The sequence below is a fragment of the Semicossyphus pulcher genome, unplaced genomic scaffold (genome assembly GCF_022749685.1).
Source record: "Semicossyphus pulcher isolate SPU_LCO1_2020_fin unplaced genomic scaffold, fSemPul1.0.p SCAF_17, whole genome shotgun sequence".
Taxonomy (NCBI): Eukaryota; Metazoa; Chordata; class Actinopteri; order Labriformes; family Labridae; genus Semicossyphus; species Semicossyphus pulcher.
The window spans coordinates 20,441,449-20,468,954 of NW_027211681.1; the positions used below are offsets into that span (position 1 = coordinate 20,441,449).

The 27,506-nt window shown below is 41.4% G+C and overlaps 1 protein-coding gene across 1 annotated transcript; it reads right to left on the minus strand.

Moving 5' to 3' along the window:
* Positions 1-647: 647 nt before the first annotated feature.
* Positions 648-27,506, minus strand: gna12a (guanine nucleotide binding protein (G protein) alpha 12a). The gene is made up of 6 exons (XM_069665280.1): positions 26,784-27,506; positions 18,846-19,064; positions 6,561-6,611; positions 6,271-6,471; positions 5,749-5,955; positions 648-4,360 (listed from the first exon to the last, which is right to left on the minus strand). Exons 1-6 carry the CDS (start codon positions 27,099-27,101, stop codon positions 4,199-4,201), a joined length of 1,158 nt encoding a protein of 385 aa, XP_069521381.1. The 5' UTR covers positions 27,102-27,506; the 3' UTR covers positions 648-4,198.

Consider the following 27,506-nt stretch of genomic DNA (forward strand, 5'->3'; position numbering starts at 1 on the left):
TTTGTCTGTCCCTCCCCCAGTCTGTGCCTCCCCCCCATTCACAGGGTCTTTTTTAGGCTGTCACATGCATTTGAGCGGTGTGTGTCTTCAGACTTCAACTCACATTCTGCTCACATCTTGTGTAAATAAATCTATGCTAACCAGTGATTCCTAAAACAACGTTCAAGCTCTGGTTGTTTCTGCGCTCCCTCCCTCTCTCCTGAGACTCTCAGTCTGTTATGTATCAGAGCTCCTCTGATTAAAAGCCAAAGCAAAGGTCAGACTCTGCTGGGTAACGGAGATATCGCCTGACTCCAGCTTTACTCTCATACCCATCGCTCTGATAGCCCTGGCTGATGAGCCTCATGTTACATTATGTGGAACCAGAGTGTACGCTTGGCCTTCAAGCTGTACATCAGTCTGACATAACTTCGATCCTCTGCTTTGCAAGAGGCCGTCTCGTGTTCGTGAAACTGCCCCAGGACATCAGAAGAGCATGTTTGGATTATTTCCCCCCCACTTCATTTTTTAGATTCTCCTCCATCTCCCTCTTCTTCCCCCTCTCTCCGCTAATCTTCCAGCTCACAAGGTCTCGACCCCTTTGCTTTGCAGTATACACACTCAAACACACACAGGCGCCCACACTGAGAAAATAAAGAAACAGCATGTCAGCAAACGGCAGTGTATTTCACCACAGAGCACAGAGCCAAGGCACTGGGAAACAAAAAAACATAACAGCAGAAGACCTCCCTCTTTTCATCCTCGGCCTCCATCCTGTTCGACTTACAAAGTCAGCCGCCTGTTTATTTGTTTCTTTGCCTTTTTCTTTTTTCCCAGACTTCTTTTTTTTTTCCTTTTGTGGTTCTTTTCTCTCCAGTGCAAAGACGAAACTTACAAATAAACTTGTGTGAGTGGAAAAAGGTAGGTTAGTTAACGACAGATGCTGCAGCGTCGCTGCAGTTACAGTGGTACTGTTAGACAGAGTGGTGTTTGTATTGTAAGGTTACCACATTACACACAGTGTCAGTCAAATACTTACAGTATTCTATGTACAAGATGTATAAACATGCACAAAAAGTCAGTATGCAAACACAAACACATACATATTACACAGTTTAATACAGTATGATAATAAGCCGAGTGGAAGTGCTCATGAATGGAGGGGGTTCTTTATATTCAGGGTGGGGGGGAGCGGTCAAGCTGTGTCCTACTGCTGCGTACCAGAATGCTCGTTGGGAATGACATCATTATTTTCACTTAAACATCTTATTGAGGAAGAGATCTGAGGAAAGGAGGAAGCACATGGGTTCAGATTCATACATATGATTCTGGTTGGCGGGCAGGTATCCGTTATAATCAGATAACAGTTTAGATAGTGAACGGTTTAACCACCATCATAAATCAGTGCGTCGTGGGATGTTAAACTGTATCTTACTGAAGCCCTGAGCGGACATGCATCCACACATTGTATTTACTCTGTTTTCCCGTGGTGACGAATCTCGACGCATTTATCTCATTATCTCGAGATAACAACGCTAGTCATCTCGTGATAATGGATTTATTTCAAGGCGATCCAGAAAACGAAATAGTCACTGTGATGTCACAGACCACAACATGCCATGCTGCCATTTCCCACGCTAATGAGGCATGTTCAGCCTGTTTCTATATTTGTTTTGTGCTTTGTGCAACTCTGGAGATATGAGTTCTGATCATGTGACGTCACAGTGGGGCAGCGTGAGATAAATAAGTCGGGAACTCGAGCAGACAACCGTAAATTATTTCGGATTACTGGAAAACCGAGTAAATAAAAGATATGGATACATGTCCGCTTAGGGCTTCCGTAGTATCTAACCAATGCAGCAGCACTTTTTCTTTATGCTACATTGCCAGCTAACTCTCACTGTAGAACTAGGGCTGCAGCTAGTGATTATACCGGTGATTTTTTAGCCACCTGGGGGCATTGCAACAAGATGTAAACAACACTGACATGCTGACAACTGAATCTTTTCTGCACGTCTGCAGGCTTTTGTGCATGGAGTTGCTGCCACATGATTAGCTGATTAGAAATATGCACTAACAAGCAGGTGTAAAAGACCTAATTAAGTGGCCAGTGAGGTTTATTATTAACTTATAATATGGATAATAATCGAATTAGAAAGCTGCTTCTTATTAGTCCATGTGTTCCTGTTCACCTCATGAGTGTTATATCAACATTCACACCACTTTTAGATGTGGTTTGTACTACAGCAAGTTAGGGCCATTACAGGTAAAAAACTAAAACAAACATTAAATAAGGAGGGGACGGGATACTTTAAATAAAAACGCTGTATTTTGGTAACTTTTTGAGTTTTTACGCTACATATTACAACCCCACCCGGATCATTATTTTATTGTTTGTTTGTTTTATTTTACCCACAATGGCCCTTCTACACCATAGTAACTCCTGAGATAAATTACTGGTTCTCTAACTGCTAAATTCTCCAGCGTTTGCTGCTGGACAGGGAAGTGTGAATTATCTTCGTTCTGAAAAACACTGCCTGCTGCTTTAATGAACTATTTTTAGGGGCTGTGCGACCAAAACAAAGAGGTGAAAGATACTAAAACAGTCTGTGTGGCTGAGGGGAACTGAAGTGTTTATTGTCAATCCCCTGCAGGATCATCACCGTGAACAACCCCTTTCATATTAAACAGTCATCCTATTAAGTGTGACACATTTCAGTAGAGACGATGACAGCTTAAAATGAATTTCCCAACAAATAGTCGGAAAATTCAAACACATTCAATTCACAATGATGTAACTCAGGAGAAAAGACAGCAAGTTGTCTTATTTTGTAAGGGGGGGCCTGCACGTTTGTTGGATTAATGGCCATAAAACGACTTTAAAAAATGTTGCTAATTAATTTTGTGGATTTATAGATAGTTGTTGCAGCACAGAAGATCTAATCTGTGGTGTAACTGACTATAAATCATACCTAATACAAATGGATGTTGATTTATTATTAGAGAGATACTTCCAGAAAATACAGGAATAACAGTGCATCATCTGCATAATGCTTTAGTTCATTTTGGCTTGTTTTGGTCACTTGCTGCAGTTTCGTTTTAGTTTTTTACTTCCAGATAAAGAAGTCCAAAATAGCCGCTGGCAACATGACAATAAGGTAATTTACAGTTCAACCCTGCCGTGTCCCCTTCACTTTTACTGCAAAAAAGAAGAGGAACAAGTGGTGTAACCGAAAGCCCGAGTGTAAAAGGGATATTTATGATATGGCTAAATTTAAGGCGAGGCTATTGTGGGTACTTCTACTGATGGGAAACTGAGAGATGGACCACAATTCATGCAACAACAGGAGCTGTGTGTGTCTGTGTGTGTGTGTGTGTGTTAAACTAAAAGAGTCTTTAATTTAAGAGTGTACTGTTTCAGCTGGAGAGAGAGGAGAGGAACAATCCGTCTATTGTGCCCGAGAGGGGGAGAAGGAGGACTTGTTATCTGCAGCTGTTCATCTCTTGTACGATGGCAGGGGAGGAGAGGTAAAGATAGAGAGAACGGCGAAAACCAAAAGAAAGATTCATCTCTTTTCTTTTTTAAAGTTCACTGACAGGAACACTTGTGCAACCTTATCACATAACACAGCATATGACCAGTCTGAGCCCAAACCCTCAGCCCTCTGCCGCGATCACGTGTACATCGGGACAAGGCATTCTTCTTCTTCTGCTCGCTCCAAACTTTCCTTTTTCTTTCTTTCCCTCCTGCTTAAACCGGCAGCAGTCTGACTTTGTTTAGTGACAGGGTTGTCATTAATATATATATATACATCAGAGAAAAACACACTTTCAGTGCTCAGGTTGTGTATTTGGTGTTTTTCTCCTTTCTTTCTTCTTTTTAAAAACATTTTCTAACCTGTTTACAAAGGCGATGACACGTAAGAGCTACAGGAAGAAGAAAGAGACTGTCTTTCCAGCATACACACATTTATACAGGTTAAACGCAGGGTCTAGTCCTCCCTGACCCTCACAGTTTCCACAGGTAGGCCAACAGCGCCACAGTTTTCATGGCTCCACAGGTTCAGAGTTCAGTTTAATCCACACTGTATGTCGACTCCACAGGTCAGTGTTAATGTGCACTTACGAGCTGTAGCGTCAGAACGCAGCAGGCCTGCTCTGTAGTCCTCCAGGCCCGCATTCATGGCATCGTTTCACAGTTTAAAGAACAGAGTGAAGGTCACTGCAGCATGATGTCTTTGAGGTTTTCCTGCAGGATGGTGTCCTTGACGGCGTGGAAGACAAATCGGATGTTTTCCGTGTCTATGGCGGTGGTGAAGTGGTGGAACAGCGGCTTCCCCCGGTTTCTCCTCTTACGGCTGAACGACTGCACCAAGAACGCCTGGAAAGAGCAGAGCAGGGACACAGACAGTTACTTACTTTCTATGGTCATCTGATTTCTTATCTGAAGTCATCTTGTATATGAGAAACCCTGCCGCTATAATCAACAAGGAGACTAGACCAAACCTGGTTCTAACTGCCAGAGTTTTTCCGTCCGTCTCTTGGCTGAGGTTTCTAATCTGCTCTCAAACTTTAGACAGAGAAACAGTTATGTTCTGAATATTTCCAAATAAATACAAAAATAGGATTCTTATAAAATGTAAATGAATAGAAAGTATTTTTTCTTGCCTATTTCATGTGAACTCTCCGATACGTCAGAGGTGTCATATTGTGTCATGGCATTTAAAATGTGTAAGAAAAAGATCCCAAGCAAAGTTATGGCCTTCTCTGTTTGTACACATATTTGCCGAACTTAGTTTCTATAAGTCTGTAAATGTGAATCAATTCCTTTAAATCTTCACATTTTCAGCTGCGTGCATTCCTCACAGCATGTTCGGTGTCATCTTATATACATCCCAATCAAGGTGATGATCTAATTCAGTGTGAAGCAAGACACACCCAAAGGCGGTCTAAACTCTCGCATGGGAGGGGAGGGGACAAGATCTCCACAACCGACCAAACCAACCACATTTTTACTCTTTTGCTGTTTAGTCTCCGCACTAATTTTTGAACCCCGAAAAACAGAAACTTTTGGAAGCTTTGCTAAACCCTGTTTCAGAGGCTAAAACTGAGACTTTATAAGCTGATGATACAGACATCCAGCTTTGCGTCCTGACATGTACTTTCCTGATTTGTAGGCTCCTATCATGTCACTCTTTCCCGGAGGAAAAAATCAGCCCTGATTCCAATTACACCATTATGGATAACAATTTACAGGCATTGCTAACCTTGTTGTATATGTTTGCAGCTTGTTGTACAGTTATATTCTGTGTTTTATAATGCTACTGCTTTCTACCTGTACAGCAGGAAATCTTTTATTCACGCAATTTGCAAATTCCCATGTGCAGCAGTGTTTTTTTGTTTTTTTTAAAGATTCTTTTTTTGGCTTTTGACTTTATTTATAGGACAGCTAAAGACAGGAAGTGTGGGAGACATACGCCACGGAGGACTGTAGCCTCTAAACCAGCATGCCATGTGCAGCAGTGTTATTCCTGTTTAAACCAGCAGGTTCATGCCCACTGTATGAGAAAGGTTATGTTATATGATGGACATATGATGATTTTGTGCATAAAAACATACCGACTGTGAGCCTCTGTGTTTGTGTGTGTGAAGTATTCATGCTCAATTACTCAATTACATAACGTATGTGCGGTGCATGAAAGCACACTGGGTTCATACAAAGTAGGGGGGAGTAAGACAGTGCTGTTTTCATTGTGTGTGTGTGTGTACCTGTACGTCCTCTAGCCTGCGCGGGTCTCCTTTAAACTCGGGAAAGTACTTCCTGATGTCCACCGTGCGAATCTTTTCCACCAGCAGGTCTGTTTTGTTGAGGAAGAGGATGATGGACACGTTGAGGAACAGCTTGTTGTTGACGATCGTCTCGAAGATGTTCATGCTCTCCACCAAACGGTTCGTCCTCCGGTCCTCCATCAAGACCTGGTATCACACACACACACACACGCACGCACACGCACAATAGTCAATGTTTTTATTCAGGTTTTATCTGCACCAATTACTGATTCAGTCGTCATCATATGACTCTTGATTTGAACCGCGGCCACGACTGAGGGAACAATCGAGTTTCCACAACCGACCACAAAGAGAGCTTTGTGTGGATCTCAGAGGTTGTTTCTTCCTGATCTTTTTAGTCCATTTCGTAACTCTTTAAGCGATTATTGATCAGACTGCGTGGCCAACCTTTTAATATCTCAGCCTCACATGATGAGAAATGTTTGTGTGCTTGAACGCTACCTGATCGTACTCCGACGACGAAACCATGAAGAGTATCGACGTGATCCCGTCGAAACACTGGAACCACTTCTGCCTCTGCGACCTCTGACCTCCGACGTCCACCATCTTGAAAGGAATCTTCTTGATGATGAAGTCGTGCTCCACGATGCCTTTAGTGGCCTTCCTCGCAAACAGAATGTCCTGCTTGCTGGGGATGTAGCTCTGAAAACGGAGGAGATATAAACAGTTTCTCATAAAGATGTGAAGACAAATGAAGTGGACTCAGAATGTAACTCATCGCTGTGACTCACCAGCTGACCGAGACGATCCAAGTTATCCAGGAAGTACTTCACCGACTCACTCTGCAGACAGGAAAAGAAAGAAATCATTACACCCACAGAATAGGAGTGAGTCATCATTTATATCTTACATAAATCCAACATGAAAGTCCCAAATAATCAGGCTAAATCACTTCATTGGATTATCAGAACCTGTTCTTTCCTTGAATTCAGTTTCATGGAAGCTTCATTCTGCGGTTACTGATTTAATAAAGCATCAGTTGTTGGTTTCTCCCAGATCAGCAACAATAAACATGAGATCAAACACAATTACATCATCCCGTCATATTTTTTAACAACAAACTCTGCGACTCGGTAAGTTATTACACGGACCGGCTTCACAAACAGAACAGTGTTTTGGACCGAAGCGACTAAGGGGACATAAATGATCATAAGTGGATTCTGTTTATGTGACGCACGCTTCATAACCACATCTGCTTTACTTGTTTGTTTATAGATCAGCTTCTCTCAGTGAATGCAGATGTTAAAGCTGCATTACTCAATACTTTTATACTGAAAACAAATCAAACACGCCTTTAGTAGTTTTATTTTACAAGAGAATTAGCAGCCATGGCGGATATAAGTGAACTATTTTGCTTTAACGGCGAACAAACTCTGCCTTCATCAAGCCTGTTTCACCAGCATCGTTTGTTTTTATGGAATAACCTCAAATAAACCCGCTGTACTCTGCCAGTGCAGCGCTAAATAGCAGGATGACGGAGCTAGCAGCTAGCTTGTGAACATAACGGAGCACTTAGCAGCTTAAGAAGCAGAAATTTCCCTCAGGAGTGGAACCAGGAATAAAGTGAAACATTCACAATTCATAAATTCATGCAGGGAACACAACCACGACTGTCTGCAAGATGTGTCGATATGCAACCGTTAGCTAACACCTTATAACTGCTTTATAAGGTGATAATATGTCATTGTTCCACTGCCCCAGAAGAAGAAGAAGCCAACATATATTTATGCAGGGTAATAAAACCTGCAAAGACAAGACATCCCACACATTACATACAGATTATTATAGTCCTGACAGTAAGACAGCTGTTGATAGATCAAAATAAATAATTAATAACATTTAAACATTAAATATGGATGAGATGGTGAATGGAGAGACACTGCCACAGAGTCTGAGAGCTGTAATTAAAGCTAGACGTGAGGAAACTTCAGGTCATACTTCTCTCACTGCTCAATATCGACAGTCCTGATTCAAGTCACATGTTTATAATAATCTTTATGATTACAAGCAGCAACTTTACCAGGAGGAAATCTATCAAGATCATTAAAACCCCACGCATCTTATGATGCGGGCTGCACGGTATCGCCTCACAGCTAGAAGGTTCCTGGTTCGAATCCCGGTTCAGATGAAGTGGGCCTTTCTGTGTGTGAGTTTGCATGTCCTAACCATGCTCGGGTACGGGTACTACGGCTTCCTCCCACAGTCTTAAGACGTGCTCATTAGGTTCATTGGTGACGCTAAATTGCCTTTAGTTCAGTGTGAGCGTGAAAGGCCGTCTGTCTCTGTGTGTCAGCCCTGTGATTGACTGGCGAGCAGTCCAGGGTGTATCCTGCCTCCCAATGACAGCTGGGACATGCTCCAGCCCCCCAAAGACCCTGAGCAGAATAAGCGTTGTAGATAATGGAGGGAAGGATGGATCTTATGATGTTATCTTCTGAGTGTCTGCATCTTCTAAACCAGGCTGAACCAGACTCCATTCAGCTTGTTTGGATCCGTTCCGACACCGAAAATGAAACTAAAATCAGCCCAACATCTGTAATGGGTGTCCCCTGAATTTCATCAATCAGCAGACCCTCATTTTAAGCTCTATGAATGCCCCACATGTATGTGTTATGTAATATAAATGTCAGAATAGGCTCTTTAAAAACATGGTTTTACACTGATGTTATTTGCATTTGTTGGAGATGCTAAAAGAAAAGCCCCTCCACCGAAACCTCCACTGAGTTCATGATGAAGCTAGCCAGCTACCCCAGGTTATAGCTGGTCCCCAGGGCATTAATAAAATATAAGCTGTGTGTCAATTCAGGGGCTGCATCCTTTGAAGGATGCGGTCTATGAAGGATTAGTCATTTGTAAACTGTGTAGACCGCTAAAGCCAACTGTAATGAGACGGTCTCGTCTACAGAGGATTTCCTGTTTGCATCACCAGCTGATCCTTACCCTTGCTGCTCCCGTCGCCTAGCAACCGGTAGCTAGCTGGCTAACTAGGGAACCTAACTAACAACATGTAACTTATCCTATTATATCAAAGATCATTTGTTTCAAGGCCCCTTTTTTTAAACATTAGTATCGCAAGCAATTCGACTGAGTTGAAACCAAAAACTTTTACAGTTAAAAGTTTATTCCTCTTCCTCTCTTCACGCTTGAGAGTCCGCCATCTTGTTTGAATTGGCGCGCAATGAATCTCGGGATACGTTGGGCCACGAACGATGCACCTGATGGATCCTTCGTGGCCCGGGAAAAGGAGGATGCATTTGTCGGCGGCATCTGAAGGAGCCTTCGAATTGGGACATCCTTCGACATGCTGCTGTGAGGGATGCAGCCCCTGAATATGATGGTATGCTAGCTAACATTAGCTTGATAACATTAAGGCAACCACAGTGTAGGGTTATCAAAATGTTGCTATTAAAACTCAAATTACTTGACACCCTCATTAAGTTTAACGTAGCCAAAGCACAAAGTAGCATCAAACTCGTGCATGCGTACACAACAGTGGTCTGCATTTGTTGGTTACAGCTTTTTAGGGCTGTGTTTCTTATTTCAGGCAGAAGTTAAGTTTGTGTTTATTTCCTTACAGTGTCCTTACAATTAGCAGACTCTTGAAATCTGAGTTATGTAATTCATCACAGTGGGTAAAGAGTCTATATTCCTTCCTGTTGTCTATTGTTAAGCAGTAATGTGGTTTTTACGGCAATATTCTCTTCACAGTAATGGATCCCACAGCTAAGAGATGTTTACAGAAGCTGCTAATTGATTTTCATACTGTTCAGAAGAGAAACGTGGGAGCAACAACAGCGGCAGCAGAGGTCCGCACTTTAAAGCACGGCAGCAGGATGTACACAGCTGCTGCGGGGTGTGTGTATTTGATTAGCAGTAAAAACTGGTTCAAGCTCAGTTACACCTCCTCTTTATACTTTTAAATCCTGATGATTCACATTCAAACTATAAAACAGAATCTCTCTCTTCCTCCCTCTTTCTCTTAAACACACACACATTGAACAGGAAACAGCTGTGTGTGTGAAAACAGAGGGGAGAGACACGGGGGAGGGAGGGATTAGCAACTGGGACAGAACACAGATCATTTTATCACACACATGCACACATCTGAAACTAACAACAATAAACCATTATTCCTCTTTAAACCCACAAGAAAAACAACTTCTTCCCCCAAACTCTGCAGATTTTTAGTTGCTCCCAAAGTAACGGAACAAACTCTTTTCTCGGGCTGCGGAATAAATCTCTGTCGGCCCTGACATGTCGCACAACAACCAGGAAACGAGACCCCTGTGCTGGTGAGATGCGACCCCGTGACCCCGCCGCTGACCTACAGTGTCACCGCAGAAGGAAACACAAAGCCGGGGCGCTCTGATTGGCTCGGCTGGACGTGGACAGGAGGAGGAGGGGCTGGACGGAGGGAAAGGCAGGGAGAGGGGAATTCCCAGAGATGAAGGGATACGCAAACAGAGACAGAGACACACACATGTGAGCACAAACACACACAGATCCTTTCCACAGAGGCTTTAACTGCCATCAGCAGAATTTAGGAGCCTGATTAGTCAATGCAGTCGAGTCATAAAGCTGAATATCAGAATAAATTCATTTTATTGCACCAAGGATGAGTCTTAGCCCCTTGTTATGCAGAATTATAACTAGTAAAGTGTAGCTCTGTGTGTGTGTGTGTGTGTGTGTATGTGTGTGTGAGTTGAGTAAGGCAGGAGGAATGTCTCCATTCATGGCGTGTATGGGCAGATTAGGGGCTTTATCACAGCAAAGACCTGAATAAGCTCACATTCTGCAGTGCGTGTGTGTGTGTGTTTGTGTGTGTGTGGCCACAGGTGTATTGGCATGTTTTCCTGGGTGTGCCACAACTGTTTGACAAGTGCAGTTCAGAGCTGACATTGGTGTTGTTGTTCAGGTGAGGTTCTCGTGTTGATAACCTCTGATATGTTGACAACCTCTGTTGCAGGTTACAACAACGGTTGCATGTTTTACGTCGTCTTAGAGTCAATGGCGTCGACAACGAATTAATGATGATATTCTATCAGGCAGTGCTAGAGAGTCTAATCAGGTGCAGTATCACAGCTTGGTTTGGTCACCTCTGGTAAACTTATTCGATTGATTCACACTGCATGGAAAATCATTGGTGTTAAAGAGCACTTATCCATGCAGAGTATTTATCAACAGGCTACTTTTGCGAAAAGCCAATAAGCTCATCAGTGGCACGTCTCACGTTCTGCAAAGGGAGTGTGAGCTGCCACCCTCTGGTAGAAGATTTCGAGTTCCTCGCTGCAGATTAAACAGATTCAAAAATTATTTTATCCCCGCGTCGACTAAGCTTTTAAACAGTGGCAGATAAAAGCCCGAAAAGGACAGAGGGTTTCACTGTTGCACTTGATGTTGCTCATTATGTATTTATCTTCAGAGTTGCTATTTGGCACTGATATTTCTTATTAACACCAGGGTCATTTTGATGCCTGTTTTGTTGTATCATGTGTATTCTGTTTTGTTGTTGTTCTCTTTGTTTATGGCTGCAGCATGGGTGATTAGCCCAAGATAAATTTCCCACCTGTGGGACAGTAAAGTTTATCTTGATCTTTTATTTTCTGTCTCTAATTTAATTACGAAGCTTTCTGCAACTTCTTTAAGTTAAGAACCAATATGTGATCAATCATACAAAGCTTTTAGTTCTTAAATATTCTTGAAAAAAGTGGGGGTTGGACCTGGCTCCCAGCCTATAAAAATCAAGGTCATTATAAAAGAGACAGGTAGGCAAAGCTTACTTGGAGGAAAACATGAAGAAAAACAGAAGTTTTGACCCAACCTTTGACCTTCTTTATGTTTGATCAGCAATTTGGGTGCAACCACTCTGTTTTTTGTCTTTAAATAAACTCTCTTTTATTCATTATTCTCTATTCAAAATGTTGTTTTTAATTGCTTTAATTAATTGCTATATAATTAAAAACAAGTTTATTGTGATGATTATTATTATTAACTAGGTTTTAATAATCTGGCTAAGCTACTTGTACTTCTTCAGATGTACTTTTGTTGTATGGATTTTTCCAGTCAAGTGATCACTTTTGTGAGAACAATGATGTCAAAACTGATAAAAACTGATGATAACATGAAAATAAGACCAAAAAGGGAACAATGTTTCCTCCTCCATCACAGATTTAAACACGTATCTCACACGTGAGGAAGCTAGGAAAGAAGAACTTCTAAAGAGAGAAACAGAACAGCCAAACCAAGAAACTAGAATATACAGACAGATTTTTCCACTCTTCAAACACTCATAGATAAAGTTACATAATGTATATACATTAGAGCTAACACAGCGTGCTACAGCGGCAGACTTCCAGGCTGAAATCTCATTTACTCAACCACATGGGGGAAGTGTGTGTGTGTGTGTGTGTGTGTGTGTGTGTTCCAGCATTTATAGCCTCTTTACATCTTCGAAGGGCTTCAAAGTTCCCTTTACAGTTACCTTAAACCTCCTTCACTCAGGATGTGTGTGCAGCTGAAGACAACAGCAGCAGCTTACCGTCACAGCGTGACACACAGGCCTGATTTTGGTGTTTGTATCCTATATCAAACTGTGTGTTATCTGGGTGTGGTGGGAACACAGAGAGGCCTGCGAGTAAACAAGATTCTTGCATGCGTTTGCTTTCGGTTTGTTTTTCCGTCCACTATCTCCTTCACTACGTTTTCTCTCTCTCCGTCTGTCTCATCCCCCTCTTCTTCTCTACTTTCCACTCCATCTCTCTCTTTCCCCTATCTCCCTGTCAGCCTGTGGCCCAGCTCCAGCCGTGCCTGGGAAAAGCTGACTGTGGTATCCCCGGAAAACCTCTCAGAGAGCAGAGAGAAGGGGGAGGTGGAGATATCTAACTCAGCACATTTACACCACAGTAGACATTTTGGTTTTCTTTACTTTGAATGGATAAGGCTGATGTTACAGTTTATTTTTCTTATTGTCAACAAGTCCAATGAAAAAACCAAAACCACCACTTCCTTGGTTCATATATCCCTGAAGAAAATGTGTTCCCACCGAATTTGTAAATCATCAGAAAGTGTTTCAAATAGCCTGTACACTTTACTTAAAAGGAGGGGGAAGATGTAGTTCTCAGCTAATAGGAGCAACATAAGATAGTTGTGAATTTTTGGGGACTATTTTCACATTCAGCGAAAAAGGGGAATTCTTTTATATTTTAAACTCTGCCTTATCAAATTCAGACTCTATGTCATGCTTTCTTTGCTCTTGAAAAACATGAATAAAGCAAAATAATGAATACATGGGCCAACAACATTAACTTACTATGTATTTTTCCAAATAGATGTCCTAGATATATAGATATATCATAGATATAATAGATTCCTGTTTTTACAGGAATCCAAACAAAAGCAAACACAGAAAGTAGACCCAGGGTTAACTATAATCTTTTATCTCTGTTTTTGGACTCCCCCAGCTCATGAGGGAAATATCTGACTGTTTATATGCTCCTTTATGCTAACCAGCTAGTTGCTAGCTGTGCCTGTCTGCTGTTTGGTGCTAAGCAGGTAGTTTACAAGGGATTATTTTAGTCTGGTGGTCAAAAGGAACCTAAAGTCAAACAGTCAAATTGGAGCGATAAAGAAAACTATTAGCTAATATGCTAGCTAACAGCAGAACTGTGTGCTTCTGCGGCATCTTGATAGCTAACGTATCAACTTCTTGTTGTTCGTAGCATGTATAAGTCTGTAATTCGTTGTTGAGTTAGCATGTATGAAGAGAAATAGTAGTTAATGACAGATCTTTTTTTACAGTTTTGTCATCGAAGGGGATTAAAAAAGAAAGAAGAAATGAGTGCAGTAGCTTGTTAAGGGCTTGTCGTGATACATTGTTTAGCCTTAGTCACATTTCCTTTAGCTCTATACAACAACAGCAAGGTTAGCATGACATGCTAGTCAGTAAAAAGATTCCCATGTTTCCTGGGTCTCATATTCTCAGGTAAGGGCTGACTTTACAGTTTTGTAAAGTACATTTTAAACTGTTCAGTTAATGTTTTTGATACTGCTGCCTCCTGGTTATTTATTAGCATTACCTTTTAAGGAGAGACCTTCCCTCAGAACCAGATACACGTGGTCGGGGACAGGCTGCTTCTGCTTCTCCTGCTGCACACTTATCTAACTACATTGTTGCCTTGGACACTGTTTGTCTCTAAGTACAAGACTTCTTTGATGTTGGAGATGAGACATGATTCCTTACATCTGTTATTTTACGAGGTGTCAATTGGTAGCTAGCAGAGCTGTAAGCTAGCAGTATGACTCAGCATTTTCAGTTATGTACATTTGTGGGCTTACATTGTGCCTTTTTGTTTGTAGTTGCTTTTTATTAAATAAGTATATACTTTGTTAAAGTTTTAAAAGTGTGAAATTCTTCAACAAATATTGAGAAGTGTTCCGCTTTGTGCTTATTAGAGGGCTTACAACCGTTAGCTAACCGTCTCGCTTTGAATATCAGCAATTCAATGCATATAAAGAAAGGAAGACATAAAACCCTTTAAAAGGTCTTCTTTATTTGATATATAAAGGGTATATTGAACCGGGGAACATAGAACTCTGGAAAAAATATCCTTCCTGATTTGTTTTGGTATGTTTTATTTGCTTTAAAGAGCAATCGTTAATCCCACGACCACCAAAAAGTAATAAAGTCTTCTGGGTCATCTCAAGTCAAAAAGTTTTAAAGGTTGAACATTTTCCTTTAAAACAAATTTAAAGTACTGTGGCCAATGTCGCCAAACGAAACAGTGATGTGCTTTAAAAGTTTCTTATAACAACACAGCTCTAAGGCACAGGGGAAGAAGATATATCAGGCTTTGCAGACAATACTTGAACTTAATGTAGCTTTTGGTTTTAAAAAGAATTTGATGACGATACCAAATAAATCTGAATATCACCAGCCTTATCCTTTAAGCCACGAAGATGTCTGAAAGCCTGTGCAGCTGTGCCATTGGAGCTTTATCATACGGCGACTCCAGATAAGACGAGGCAGGCTGCCCCGGAGCTGTGCACTGACGTCTCACACACACTTACAGTATGTTAAGTGAGAGCGAGCCCGAAGTGGCTTCAGCCTGACTCCAGATTGTTTTGTCACTGATAAATGTGGTCAAAGGTCAAACGTTCAGCTCTGAACAGAAAGTAAATCTGCTGTGTCACATCTAAAACAGTACAAATAAACTATCTGCTGCAGCCAACACAAGCCGCTCTAATGACAACACCAGCTGCTGTGAGACATTCGCTATGTTGACAATGTGGTTAGTGATCATTCATGACATTCTGTTGAACCATTCGCTGTCATTAACAGTCTGTCTGGCCCTTCGCAGCAGATTTGTGGACTTTTGTAGAGTTGCTCGTGATACCAAGTGGTTCTCCAGCTGCTCTGTTGTTCATAAATTGTTCTTTGAGCCACAGTAAGTGGCTGCTTTGAACAAATAGCTGTTTGTTTGAGGCAGCAGAGAGAGATGAACTCAGATATCTTGGGGGGGAAAAGTAAAGCATGGTCTTGCTTTGTGCCTGTTTTAATATAGATTTTGAAAGTGAAGCTTCTGCTTTTACTTGCTTGCTATTCATCGAAATATGTCCCTTTGAGTTTCCTGGCAATGTCCTTCACTTCCTGTTTTTCAGGCATGCCACTTATCTCACACATGACAGGTCCAACCAGAGATGCTTTTAAGATATCAGCAAAAAGAGCATTAAGGCAATGAGCTGAAAGATGCTACAAAAGAGCCTCAGAGCTGATGGAAACCACAGAGAAAGTGATCATTGTCTGCTACGAGAGATTCCTTTCATATTCACACACAGTCATTTGATCCATTGTTAATACAAAATATTTACAAGCCCAGCTTTACAGCTACACCAAGATTAAATCATGGAATATGCTTCTCTTATTGGCCTAAATTATAAACTGGCACAACAGCAGAGAAAAGCTCTCACAGAGCAACTCACATGATATAAATTTGTCCCTTTTGATCTACTAAATTTTCTCCTGCAAAAATAAAAAGCAAGGGATACATTGCAAGTCACGGTGTGCTCAATAAACAGTGAAGACAGCACTGGAAGTAGATGAAAATTATGTCAGGCTTTCTCACCTTCCTCTGATCTTTTTCTAAGTGAAAATGTCCTTTTATCAAATCCTGCTTGAAAGATTCTTTGGGGCATTTTCAATCAAAAACGCTGCCTTTTGTTTTCCGTCTGCTCGATGTAAAAAAGAGTGCAATGTGACACGGCAGATGAAACTCCACAGGGCTTCGCTTCACCGGCTCCACTTCCAGTCAAGAGAAAAATAATTACATCTTTGGAACGTCTCCAAACAAAAAACGTGAGAGATAAGTTACACGATAAAACAATAAATAGTTCCACAGGCTTCACTCAGAGAGCTGTGACCTCTCTCCTCTTCATCTCTGATATTAACCAGTTACTGTGATTTTTGTGACTCTTGATCTGGTTAATTAGTTACTATGAAGACTGCAAAAACATTTACAGTAAATGGCTGCTTTTTTTGGCATCATTTCCCAACTGAACTTGAAATTCGACTTAATATTGGAGAGTAAGAATGTGTCCCAAACATGTTTCCTTTAAAGAAGAAATGTTTAACTACTTGAGAAGGCCGTTTTAGATTTTCACACCGATAAATACGTTGAGTCATGATCGGTCACTCATTGGACGCTCTTTGGATACTTTGAACAGTTAACTGTGAAGCATCAGGTCAGCCGGTGAGTAATCTATGACTGGTGATGACTCCTGGTCAGTGAATAAACGGGAGGCTGGTTTTTAATGTGGACAGTCATGGGGGGATTAAGGGTAAGAGGTTCATTTAGATTTATAAAGACTTTCGGGACATGCGGCGTAGAGTAGTAGGATTCCTTCAACTGCTGCATGAGCTGTGTAAGACGTTTTTTAAGGATGGTTTGTTATTGTTACATTTTTCTGGCATCCCATTATCCTTTAAGACGAAGAAATTCATTTATCATTCCAGATGCGGATTTATACAAAAAAACATCCCAAGGCACTGTCAGTCATCCACCCACATTATTCTTAAAAGCAGGCACCATAACAACCTCTCACTGTGCTGCAAAACTTTGTCCAAAAACACCCAAACTTCTGCCTTTTGGAGAAATGTATAAGAAATGTGAGTATAACCTTATACATCCTTAATACAGACTTGGGAGTTGGAACACACTGATACTGAATCAATATATTGATAAAGATGAAATAATGACTGATTGTTTGACCTCCAAGCTACTTAAGGGTTAAGAGTTGTTCCGATACCAATAACAGTTTTAGAGGTGCTTCAGATACAGCCTGAAATGTGAGCGTGGGTATCAACAACTATGTTAGTCTATGTGCGGATCCAATACCATAATACACCATAATGACAGGGCTGTCAACAAATATTCGAATATATAACCGAATTGCACTAAAAAACGGATATTGGATTCTTAAAGTTAATATTCGATGTGGGAAAAAATCAGCACTACCGCGGCTGCCTCGCGAGCTCTCTCGTGTTCCCATTTGTACTTGTACGCACTCTCTTGGTTACGGAGCATCTTTGAATGCACACAGCGTCACTTTATATGTTAATAATTAACTTAATTCTAGCTGAAACGAGCTAAAACAACAACCGCGTGGCGCGTAGTAATGATGGCGGAGGATTCAAATCCCAGCAAGGCCAGCGAGAGAGAGAGAGAGATTCTCACCCCCAGCAAAACAACCATATTTCGGAACAGACATGTTTATGTTTAATAAATACACCTGTCACAGCACAGCTCGCTTGGAGCGCTGAGTGTCTGTTCAACCGTAACCTCATTATTTTATTTGTTTATTTTGCAAGGTGTAGGAAGCCTGTGTTTATCTCTTGTTTATCTCTTGCATGTTTATGTTTAAATAATAAATAAATAAATATATCTTTGCACGCAAGTTTGTCTCATTGTATTGGTACGGCCTATTGTGGACATATTGCGCAAAAAGAGATATTCAAATAGTTCGAACCTGTGTGTTTTTTTCAGAAGAAATAACAGAACGTCATCTTTTGACAGCACTAGTGCAGATCCAATACCATTACTCAGCAATAATACATAGCAAGGCTGCGACTCGCAAATGCTGTTTAAGAGTTACGGAGAGGAACTTACTCCAGGTAAATCATCACATGGGACATTGGCAAACCTCAACAGCACAGTGCTAACAGAGAGGGTAACCTAAGTCAAAGCTAGCAAAATGTTTGCAAGCAATTTCCCCATGGTAAATGGACTGTACATAGATAGCGCTTTTCTAGTCTTGCGACCACTTAAACCACTTTTACACCACGTGTCACATTCACCCTTTAACACACTGATGGCAGAGGCTGCTATGTCAAGTGCTCAGCTGTCAATCACTCATATCCTTCACACAGATGACTATGCCACCGGGAGCAGTTTGGGGTTCAGTGTCTCGCCCAAGGACACTTTGACATGTAGACTGAAGGAGCTGGGTATCGAACTTCTAACTTTCCGATTGAAAGACGACCGACTCTACCACGGAGCCACAGCGACCCCATCACACATTTGAGGTTGTATTTTTTTCATGTAAAGTTTAAAAAGTTACGTTAAAATCAGGGTATCTCCAACGCTCTTTGGCGGACACATGACGTAAAGAGAGGTTCTGGGCCCCAGCTACCGCTAACGTTAGCTTAGCTTGTTTCTAAGTGAGCCGCTTTCAGTTCAATTTAAATAACTTCATTTATCCGTTAGGAACTTCGTCAGTGTGTATACAGTTCACGTCTTTCAGTGTAGTAAGCCAGGATATTCAGCAATGATAACAACCATATCACATTCATACAGGTCAGTATACAGCACTAAGATAATAATATATCGGGGTTTTATCACACTGGTATTGGAGGGTTACTCTACATTGGACAAAACTCATGTCTAGGCAGCAGAAATTTGTATCCAAACATTTAAACTGAAAGGGAAATAAAGGGGGAAACTGTGTTATGGGTATAATCTCACCAGTTGGAACTCGGAGCGTCGTGCGTAGGCCTCCTGTATCCCCGTGTCCGCCCACAGCGCGCTCAGTGCCATCACATACAGCTGGAACTCACTGGGCTCGACCCCCGAGCCGCCCACTCGTCCCTCCCACGACATCACCAGCATGCCCTGCTTCTCGTTCTCACAGCTCTGCCAGCTGATGCCCAGCTTGTCCCGCGCGTCCACCAGCACGCGCATGCCCTGCAGAAAACACACAAGCAGAGCACATGAGCCCGGGTGCGGTGAAGGGTTGTGACAGCTGCGTTTTTTATAATGTCAGCAATATTCACCCACCACACAGAGGGAGAAAAAACTTATACTGCATGTGCTGCTTCCTGGGGAAGTCTGGCGTTACTGGTAAACATGGAGTAACACACACAGACACACGCAGACATGTGCGTGTGTGTGTGTGCTGGTGGTTTTCTGAGGAGAAACATGTGGTCTGATCTGTGTGGGAGGTCTTCATTTGAGTGTTCAAACTAACCAACTTAGAGAGGGAAAGATATTGAATGTTCTGTGTCTGGCTCTCCTTTTCTGTCTCTCTCTTTTAATTAAACCTTTTAATTAAAATTTGTTCCAGTATAAAATCTTTTGATCTGATGGGCAGAAAATTTGGTTTAAGTCTTTCTTAAATCAATCAGACAATGAAAAAAAAATCTTAACTTTATTTATCCCACTAGGGGCTGTTGGATTGGAGCAGCTTGTACATAAAAAACATGAAAATAAGCAACATACAGACAACAAATACATTTCATATGAGAGTTTAAATATGCAATAAGATCTTAAATTAGTAGTGACAAATAAATACACTGATAAAAATTTTGTGATCCTTCCATCTATCTTTATCTAATTTCATTTATTTACTCCCTCATCTTAAAGTTGTAATCTCAATGATCTCAGTTTCATTCTTTTTGGCGGCACCTATGGCGATGAATGGTAATTGCGGGAGCACACTTCAAGATATCCAGACAGTGTTTCATGTGTGACGTCCACGGTTGGCTCCGGTTGTAACTCTTGATTTTCCTCGCTGACGGTCGCTTTCCTTTTTAGACTGTTTGCTTCATCTGAGCGTCGAGTTTGTTTCTTTTTCTTTGGATTCTCACTTATTTTTGAAGTTGTATCTGTAGTCATCGATCTTTTATTTGTTTGTTCAGCCGTAGTAGATTACTGTTTACTCGCAACACTTGCAGAGAGCGGAAAAGCAGCCGCTTAGCTCCGCCTACCCTCTCTGGCAGACCAACCACTGCTGGCTGATGGAAAACGCGTCACAGACACCCAGTCTGTAATACTGCAAATGCAAAGGCTTCCATGAGTGGGCCATAGGCTCAATCACTATTGTGTTACCTCATTAGGCGATAGATAGTGACTTAACAGACATTTATTACATGAAAATCTTCGAGATTACAACTTTAAAGTTCAAAATCTGCTGTTTTATTGATCCAAACAACCGAGGCCTCAGCAGCAAACAATATCAGCAGACTGCTTAGTGTTTCAAAGGTCACAGCAGGTCAAGGCTTCTGAGTATACGTGTGTGTGTGTGTGTCAGTGAGTCACCGTCAAGTCTGCTCAAGTTTATTTGCACAGCTTAATATCCCAGTCAGTGAACTTTACAGGCCCAGCTGCCACCCCGAGCTCAACCCCGTCGCTACAAAGACGAACCAAAGAGAGGAATAAACGTGGAAGACGCCTCAGAACAGCTTCAGACAGATACGACAGGCGCTGTGGGTGTGAAGAGTCAATCAGATAAACATAAAAGCAAGTTGTAACGGATGAATTTCTCACTAATGCAGCTACTATGTGTGTGTGTATGATGCTCTTTTGTGACTAAGTGCGTCTGATCCCTCATTTAAGGCTTTTTGGCAGACCTGATGGATCTTTGTTTTTGCAGTAGAGATGAGTAAAGACTGACAAACCAAACCAGCGCTGAACACAAAGACACACATGTAGCCGTAATGTGACACACATGCAGAGAGAACAGCAGCATGTGTGCGGTAACAGAGAGTCAGTGTGAGTGCGCTCTGAGTCACATGCACTCATGTAATCATCTACAGTTCTTGCGTCTGTGAGCAAACCCTGAACCTTATCAATTTACCAATCTGTGTATTTGTTGCATAATCCTCTGTCGTTTGTCTGTCTCTCTTCCTGTGTGCCTGCATGTTGCTCCTACTGGTTAGAGCAGCAGAGGAAGATACATCGATTCATTGATTGAAAGGAAAATAATTGCAAAAAGTTTTGAAGATTTGGGACCCAGTACTTAAAGACGAATGTTGTGTGTCCAGTGTTAACCACCTTGCTGCGTATTTCCTCCCTTGTTTTTAACATCGATATTCATTCTTTGGGTCTGGGGGCGGGAGGGTTTCTCTGCTGTGTTTGTTTTCTTTCTAAATGAATGTTCTAATAAAGCAATACACGTATTTAAAAAAGCCAAAAATATCAAACCTTTATTGGTTTTAGTCTCTTAAATGTAAGGCTTTGCAGCTTGTCTTTGTTTACACTGTTTGTCGGACAAAAAAAGCATTTTGAAGACGTCACTTTGGGCTAAGATAAATTGTGATGAGCAGTTATTTTTACTCTTTTTTGACCTTTTATAGACCAAATGATAACTTGCTTAATTATTCAAAGAATAGGTAGGTCAATCGTTAATGAAAACCCACCTTGTCGCTCAATAATAGTAAGTGTCAGTAAGTGTGTCTGCATTTCTACAACAAATACATCCATCCATCCATCGTCTATACCGCTTATTCTTTTCAGGGTCACGGGGGGGCTAGAGTCTATCCCAGCTGTCTTTGGGCGAGAGGCGGGGTTACACCCTGGATTCATCGCCAGTCAATCACAGGGCTGACACACAGAGACAGAAAACCTTTCACGCTCACACTCATGCCTACGAGCGATTTTAAGGTCACCAATGAACCTAACGAGCACGTCTCTGGACTGTGGGAAGAACCCGCACGCTCGCACGGGGAGAACATGCAAACTCCACACAGAAAGGCCCGCTACGTCCGGACCAGAACCAGGAACCTTCTAGCTGTAAGGCGACAGCGCTAACCACCGTGCAGCCCACACAACAAATACATTAGAACCATAACAAGGTGTGTACTGTCCTAAAGGCCCCTCAGACTGTTGGTAGGAATTCAGCCTTCTTGTGCCCATGACTGAAGGATAATACTGGTTTTCCATAATAGTGTATGAATCTGGAAATTATTTTTTATTGCCGCGATCAGGTGATCCTTGTCAACTTATTCAGTCAAACAACATCACATGTCCGTGTCGTATTTGAGAGGTATTTGCATCCAGATTGTTAACAGTCATAAATATCTCACCTTAAACTATTAGACTGCAGGTAAATACTGAAAGTCTATGCTGTCATTTTGCTGCTCTACAGCTCAAAGGGCATTTTATAGATGCTTTTATGTTTGTTATGGTGGAGTGTTATCAGCTGCCATTCAGGTGTTAAAGTGCAACTAAACAATTCCTATTCCAAGCTCAAGTGTATCTTCCCTAATCCCAGTTTTCCCCTTGTGTTTACACTTAAATTATAATCTCCTTGAGGAGGACTCAGAGATGATAAACATGACAAAGTTTGAATTCACAAGCTGATGAAACCGCACAAATGCTTTGGTCTCAGTGAGCCTGTAGGTTTGCCTGACTTTCCTATGCTCCAAAGGGACATACTTATGAGGATTGTGTCCTCTAAAAGACACAGCCTCTCTCTGTAAAGGGCTGGGGATGCTAGATAATTTGTTCGTAGGAGTTGTGGCATCAGCATGTTTTATATCAAAAGTTTTATGGTTTGAATACAGTGTTTCTTTTGTGTTGAAATTGCCAACATGATGCTGGGCCACAAATTAAGAAAGAGAGACATAGAGATATTATTATTGCTTTAAGAAGGTTACCGAAATGGTCGGACACAGTGCAGTGCAGGGCTTGAATGCTTTCTGACAAGCACCTTTAAAAGAGCACCTTTAAGCAGAGCGATGCACAGGCTTGCAGGGGAAACAGACTTTGAAACAGGACCTCCTCTTGCCTCAGTGTCTGACCACATGAGGCCAGATAAACATGAACATCTGATGAACTCACAGTCATGATGTGTTTAATGGGATTATCGTAACGGCAGTCGACAAATCACAGCTCTTTTTAATTAATAATCACTATTTAACTGATACACCGTGCCTGCTTTAAGTCCACTCAGGACATTTAGAGACCGAAAACATCCCTTGCTTTCCAGTGCACTGTCACACAACAAACAGAAGAACAAACCTCTTTGATTGGTATGTTTAGGACGCTACAAACAGTGTCTGATTTATACTTTATCACAACTTTATCTCGTCCTAATGCCTATGTTTCGAAGGATGCCAAATCTGCTGAGTGTTCAGGCTTCAGTAGCTAAATGACAAGCATTAAGAAGCTTCTAAAAATGGACCGGATGAGTAAGTGACGGAAAAAGTGTTGAAATAAGAGGATTTGTCCAACCTGAAGCCAAAATGACAGGAAACTGGAAGATAAAGGGGTGAGAAACATCAGTAAATTGTCCTGTTTGTATAAGATTAAGAAGCTGCTCTAACAGTGAACTTGGCTAATCCTCCTTGATTGATTAACGTTTGGGGAAAAACACTTCATTAAGCATTAATGAGCAACAAACAGGGAGAATTAAGTTTAACAGATGTTTTTAAGTTCCACTTTAACTCCTGAGAAATTAATAATCCCACTTTGAAAAGGATTATAGCAGAGATTTGTCCGTTACTGGAGGTATAATAACTGAGCTTCAGAGAGCGGGACCACACCTGAACTCAGCCTGTGTGTTATTTATTTTTATAATCCTCATTATGCTGCACACCTCTGTGTTCTCTCCCTGTTTAATCCCTCCTTCCTCCCTGCTTTGTTCTGCTTCTCTATCATTAGGCTCCCATGAAAGAGGGGGAGTTGTCTACACCTGGCAGGTGAGGCTGAGCATCCACCAACGTCTCAAAGCACACACACTGCTGGTCAGGTTATATCCCACATAACAGATCCCGGCTTTTAATCATGATAAACGCAGTTTACTTTACAGCTGAATGAGTGCTGCAGCGACAGGTGTGCGTAGAACCCTGCGATGAGTCAATAACTACAACCCCCCTGCTGTGCAGCCAAACATTGTGCAACCCACATTTCTAGATGATATCAAATATGTCAGGTATCACAAGATACAACTTGTATTCAATGGGATGGTGCAGCCTCAAATATACACAGTCTTTGTGTTGAATAATTTACGGATTTATGGATACGGCAATATATCGTCGGCCTGACTTGTGTAATACAATAATCGACAGGCTGGCACCAAATATCAATATTTTAATTTACAAATATACGGCGCTCTAAACAGATTTGCCTGTGATTCTGACTCACCGCGTCACTACTTCATGACTCCTCGGGGAGGCGCTTATGACATGAACGGCAAATTAATTGGCAGAAGAAGAAGCTGACAGCAAGATACAAGAAGAAGAAGACAGCTGGCTCATGTCGGACAGCAGAGAAGTTAAGAGATGCGCCAGCCGCTTTCAAATCCAAAGTCCTAATTTGTTTACAGTTGTTTAACAGTTATGTAAATTCAATTTACATATTGAATTTCATCTCAGTTTATGTCAAATTCTGGGAAACTGACACCAAATTGCAGTGAATAAAATCATGAATCCTGGACTTTTTTGTATTATTCAGTTTATCAGATATCCTGAATTTCCCCTCTGGGGATCAATAAATCATTATCTTATCTTATATCAAATCAAAGTTTATTTATATAGTAAAACAACCACAGTTAACCAAAGTGCAGTACAGGCTTCAAAAACATATCATTATATATCATATTGTTATGTAATCATCTTGAAATATATTAAATATCGCAGAATCGCTGTATCATGATATTATCGTTATCGTGGGCTGCGCATTGTATCGCGAGTTACCCTGCGATTCCCACCTCTAATGTAAACATCATACAATACATAGAAGCTTCCAGTTGGAACAATCTGATGCAGACTTTATCTGACTATAGAGGTCTGGTTTCAGCTTGTCTTCAATTTCAGTGACAGGAAACAGAATCTTTTGGGGTTTTCACAGTTGATCAGACAGTCGGCACGACAAGCAAGAAGTCAACTTCCTATCTGGGACATTGTGATGAACCCTTTTATATTTTCTGATATTTTATAGTCTTAATAAGTTAGTCCATAACATAATCCAGTAATCAGTGATGGAAATAATAGTCTTAATGTTGTTTGATGCTTCATCATTTGGCGTTTGAGCCTCTTGATTAAATAAAACAAGCAAATAGAAGACGTAAATTTGGACTTTTTTCAAACTTACTGACAATTTAAAGAGTGCATCATTGTTGGACTACGATTAACAGACCAGTTAGTCGTCTATAACTGCCACTAGCAACCCTAACCTTTTAAGGCTGATGAACAACATTAGGGAGGGGATGATTCAAATGCACATTTCACTTTATATCTCTGAATGTGGGCAGGTCATGAGATTACTCGCAATGTTTGCCTCTCCTATTTCCTCCTGCACATGACGCATTGTGTATTTTTTTCTGGGGGTCAAGTGGTGGTGAGATGTGTGTATTGAGGAGGGGCTTGTGTTCGTGATATGGGCCGAGACAGCACCGCCACTGTATGCTGGTATTCAGGGGAGGCTATTGTACACTGCTGCCTTGTCTGCGCAAGAAGTGCAGCTCTTATCATCCTCGTCTGGGCTGTGTGGCACTCAGGGCGGATGTGCTCATCCCTCAGGAATAGTCTGGTATTGTTAGCTGGTGAAGGAGGCCCAGCCATGACAGCAAACAAAGGGACTGCGCGCGCACACACACACACACACACACACACACACACACACACACACACACAGAAATACACATACACACCAGACTTGTGGATAAAAATATGTACTATGTCAACAAACTCCTTTGTGTGTTTGAGTGAATGTGTGTGTGAGTTAGCCTCAACTGTGGGATAAAAATGTCAATATTAGAGCTACAACTAAATTTCTAATTATTTTTACTATAGATTAATCTGCTTGCTATTTTCTGAGTTAAGTATCGATCGCTTGATCTAAGAATGTCAGAAATGATGAAAACTACTCATCAAAGTTTATGATAGCTTTTGTTGATATCTTCTTGTTGGCTTACATGTTTGAAAAACAGAACAAAGCGCAAATATAATATGTTTTCTATCATTAAAGATGAAGAAAAGTTGGCAACAGAAAGGTGGAACTCAATTCCCACCCAAATCAGAGACTGTACCTTTTTAAAACAAAACTTAAAACATGGCAAACCAGTCATGTGATCACTGATTTTAACCTTAGTAGGGAACCGTCCTCCAACATGGTTAACTGTTTGTATTGTAATGTGTTTTTTTGTTCTTCCTGCCAAGGGACCACAGATGTAAATTAGCTATATAGCTAACTCTGGCCAACCAGTTGTTTTTGTGCATGGCCCCTGTCAAATAAACGAATAAACTAAACTAAGAAATGCACAAAATCTTCACATTTCAGAAGCTGGGCCTGATGAATTGTGGCTTAAATTTCTTTTAAATGTGCTTAAATGGTTAATTGGTCATGATATTTGTTATTGATTACTTCTCTAATTGGTTAATTTAGCCCTAGTCAATAAACTTCCAAAAACTAATTGATTAATCGGCTCATTTCTCAGATCAGATCTCATGTCAGTAAATGTCAGTTTCTCACACATCCCTAAGTTTAACATGAGTTATTTATCATTCTTAGATAGGTTTTATAAGTTATCAACAAGTAAATTATCACTTTAAACACAGCAACAATCCGGAAACAGGAGTTGACAGCAAAGATTTTCAATCTTGTCCAAACTTTGGACTCAGGGCTGTAAAAGTTGGTCTGCAGGCCTCATGTTGTTTATTTCTCATTAAACATTGTTCTTACCTTCAGTATATTCTCATAGATGGTGTCCCTGAAGTCCAGAAGTGCTTTTTTATCAAACTCTTGCCCGTTAATGATGCGCATCTGTTTGAGGAATGTGGACTTTCCGCTTTCTCCTGCCCCGAGCAGGAGGATCTTCACCAGCCGGCGGACGGCTCTCCTCTCCCGGGCGAGCATCGCGTCTATCTCCCGGCTCCTCCGCTTCGCCTCCCGCTCCTCCGCCGCGTCCCTCTCCCGGCTCCTCTCCTTGCTGCTGCCCGGGTCCCGGCTGGCCTCGGCCGGGAGCAGGCAGCGGCTCAGGGTGCGGACCACTCCCGACATGGCGAGTCGTGGGAAAAGTTCACCGAAACTTCTGTGGGAAAATGTTCATTATAGGATGTGACCTCTGGGGTGGAAAAGACCCAGTCCGGTTACATCCAGCTGATAAGTAACACGTTGAGAGCGGATAGTTTAACAAAGTCTACATTTAAATGTAATGGGAGAAAACGTTATCTAGTCTCCAACCGGCAGACAACCCGAGTCCATCTTGGTTAGACCGCGCCATCAACAATAAACAGTCTGGATGGAGGAAACAAAGCCGGGAAATGTTCAAAAAGTTGAAAAAGTTCAGATGTTTTAGTCCGTCCAGACCCGAGAAAGAGATAACAATTTGTTCTGAAGTCTCCAAAGTGAAACAAAACTTACGTTACCATGTAAAGACATACACACTTCACCAGCCCAGCCAAG

Bases quoted from the DNA above. Each gene is read 5' to 3' on its own strand.
- gna12a (XM_069665280.1), bottom strand. From the start codon at position 27,101: ATGTCGGGAGTGGTCCGCACCCTGAGCCGCTGCCTGCTCCCGGCCGAG. The intron at 19,065-26,783 runs GTAAGAACAATG...TGTTTTCTGCAG, and splicing joins TCTATGAGAATATACTGAAG to GGCATGCGCGTGCTGGTGGA. The intron at 5,956-6,270 runs GTAGCGTTCAAG...GTGTGATACCAG, and splicing joins CGTCGTCGGAGTACGATCAG to GTCTTGATGGAGGACCGGAG.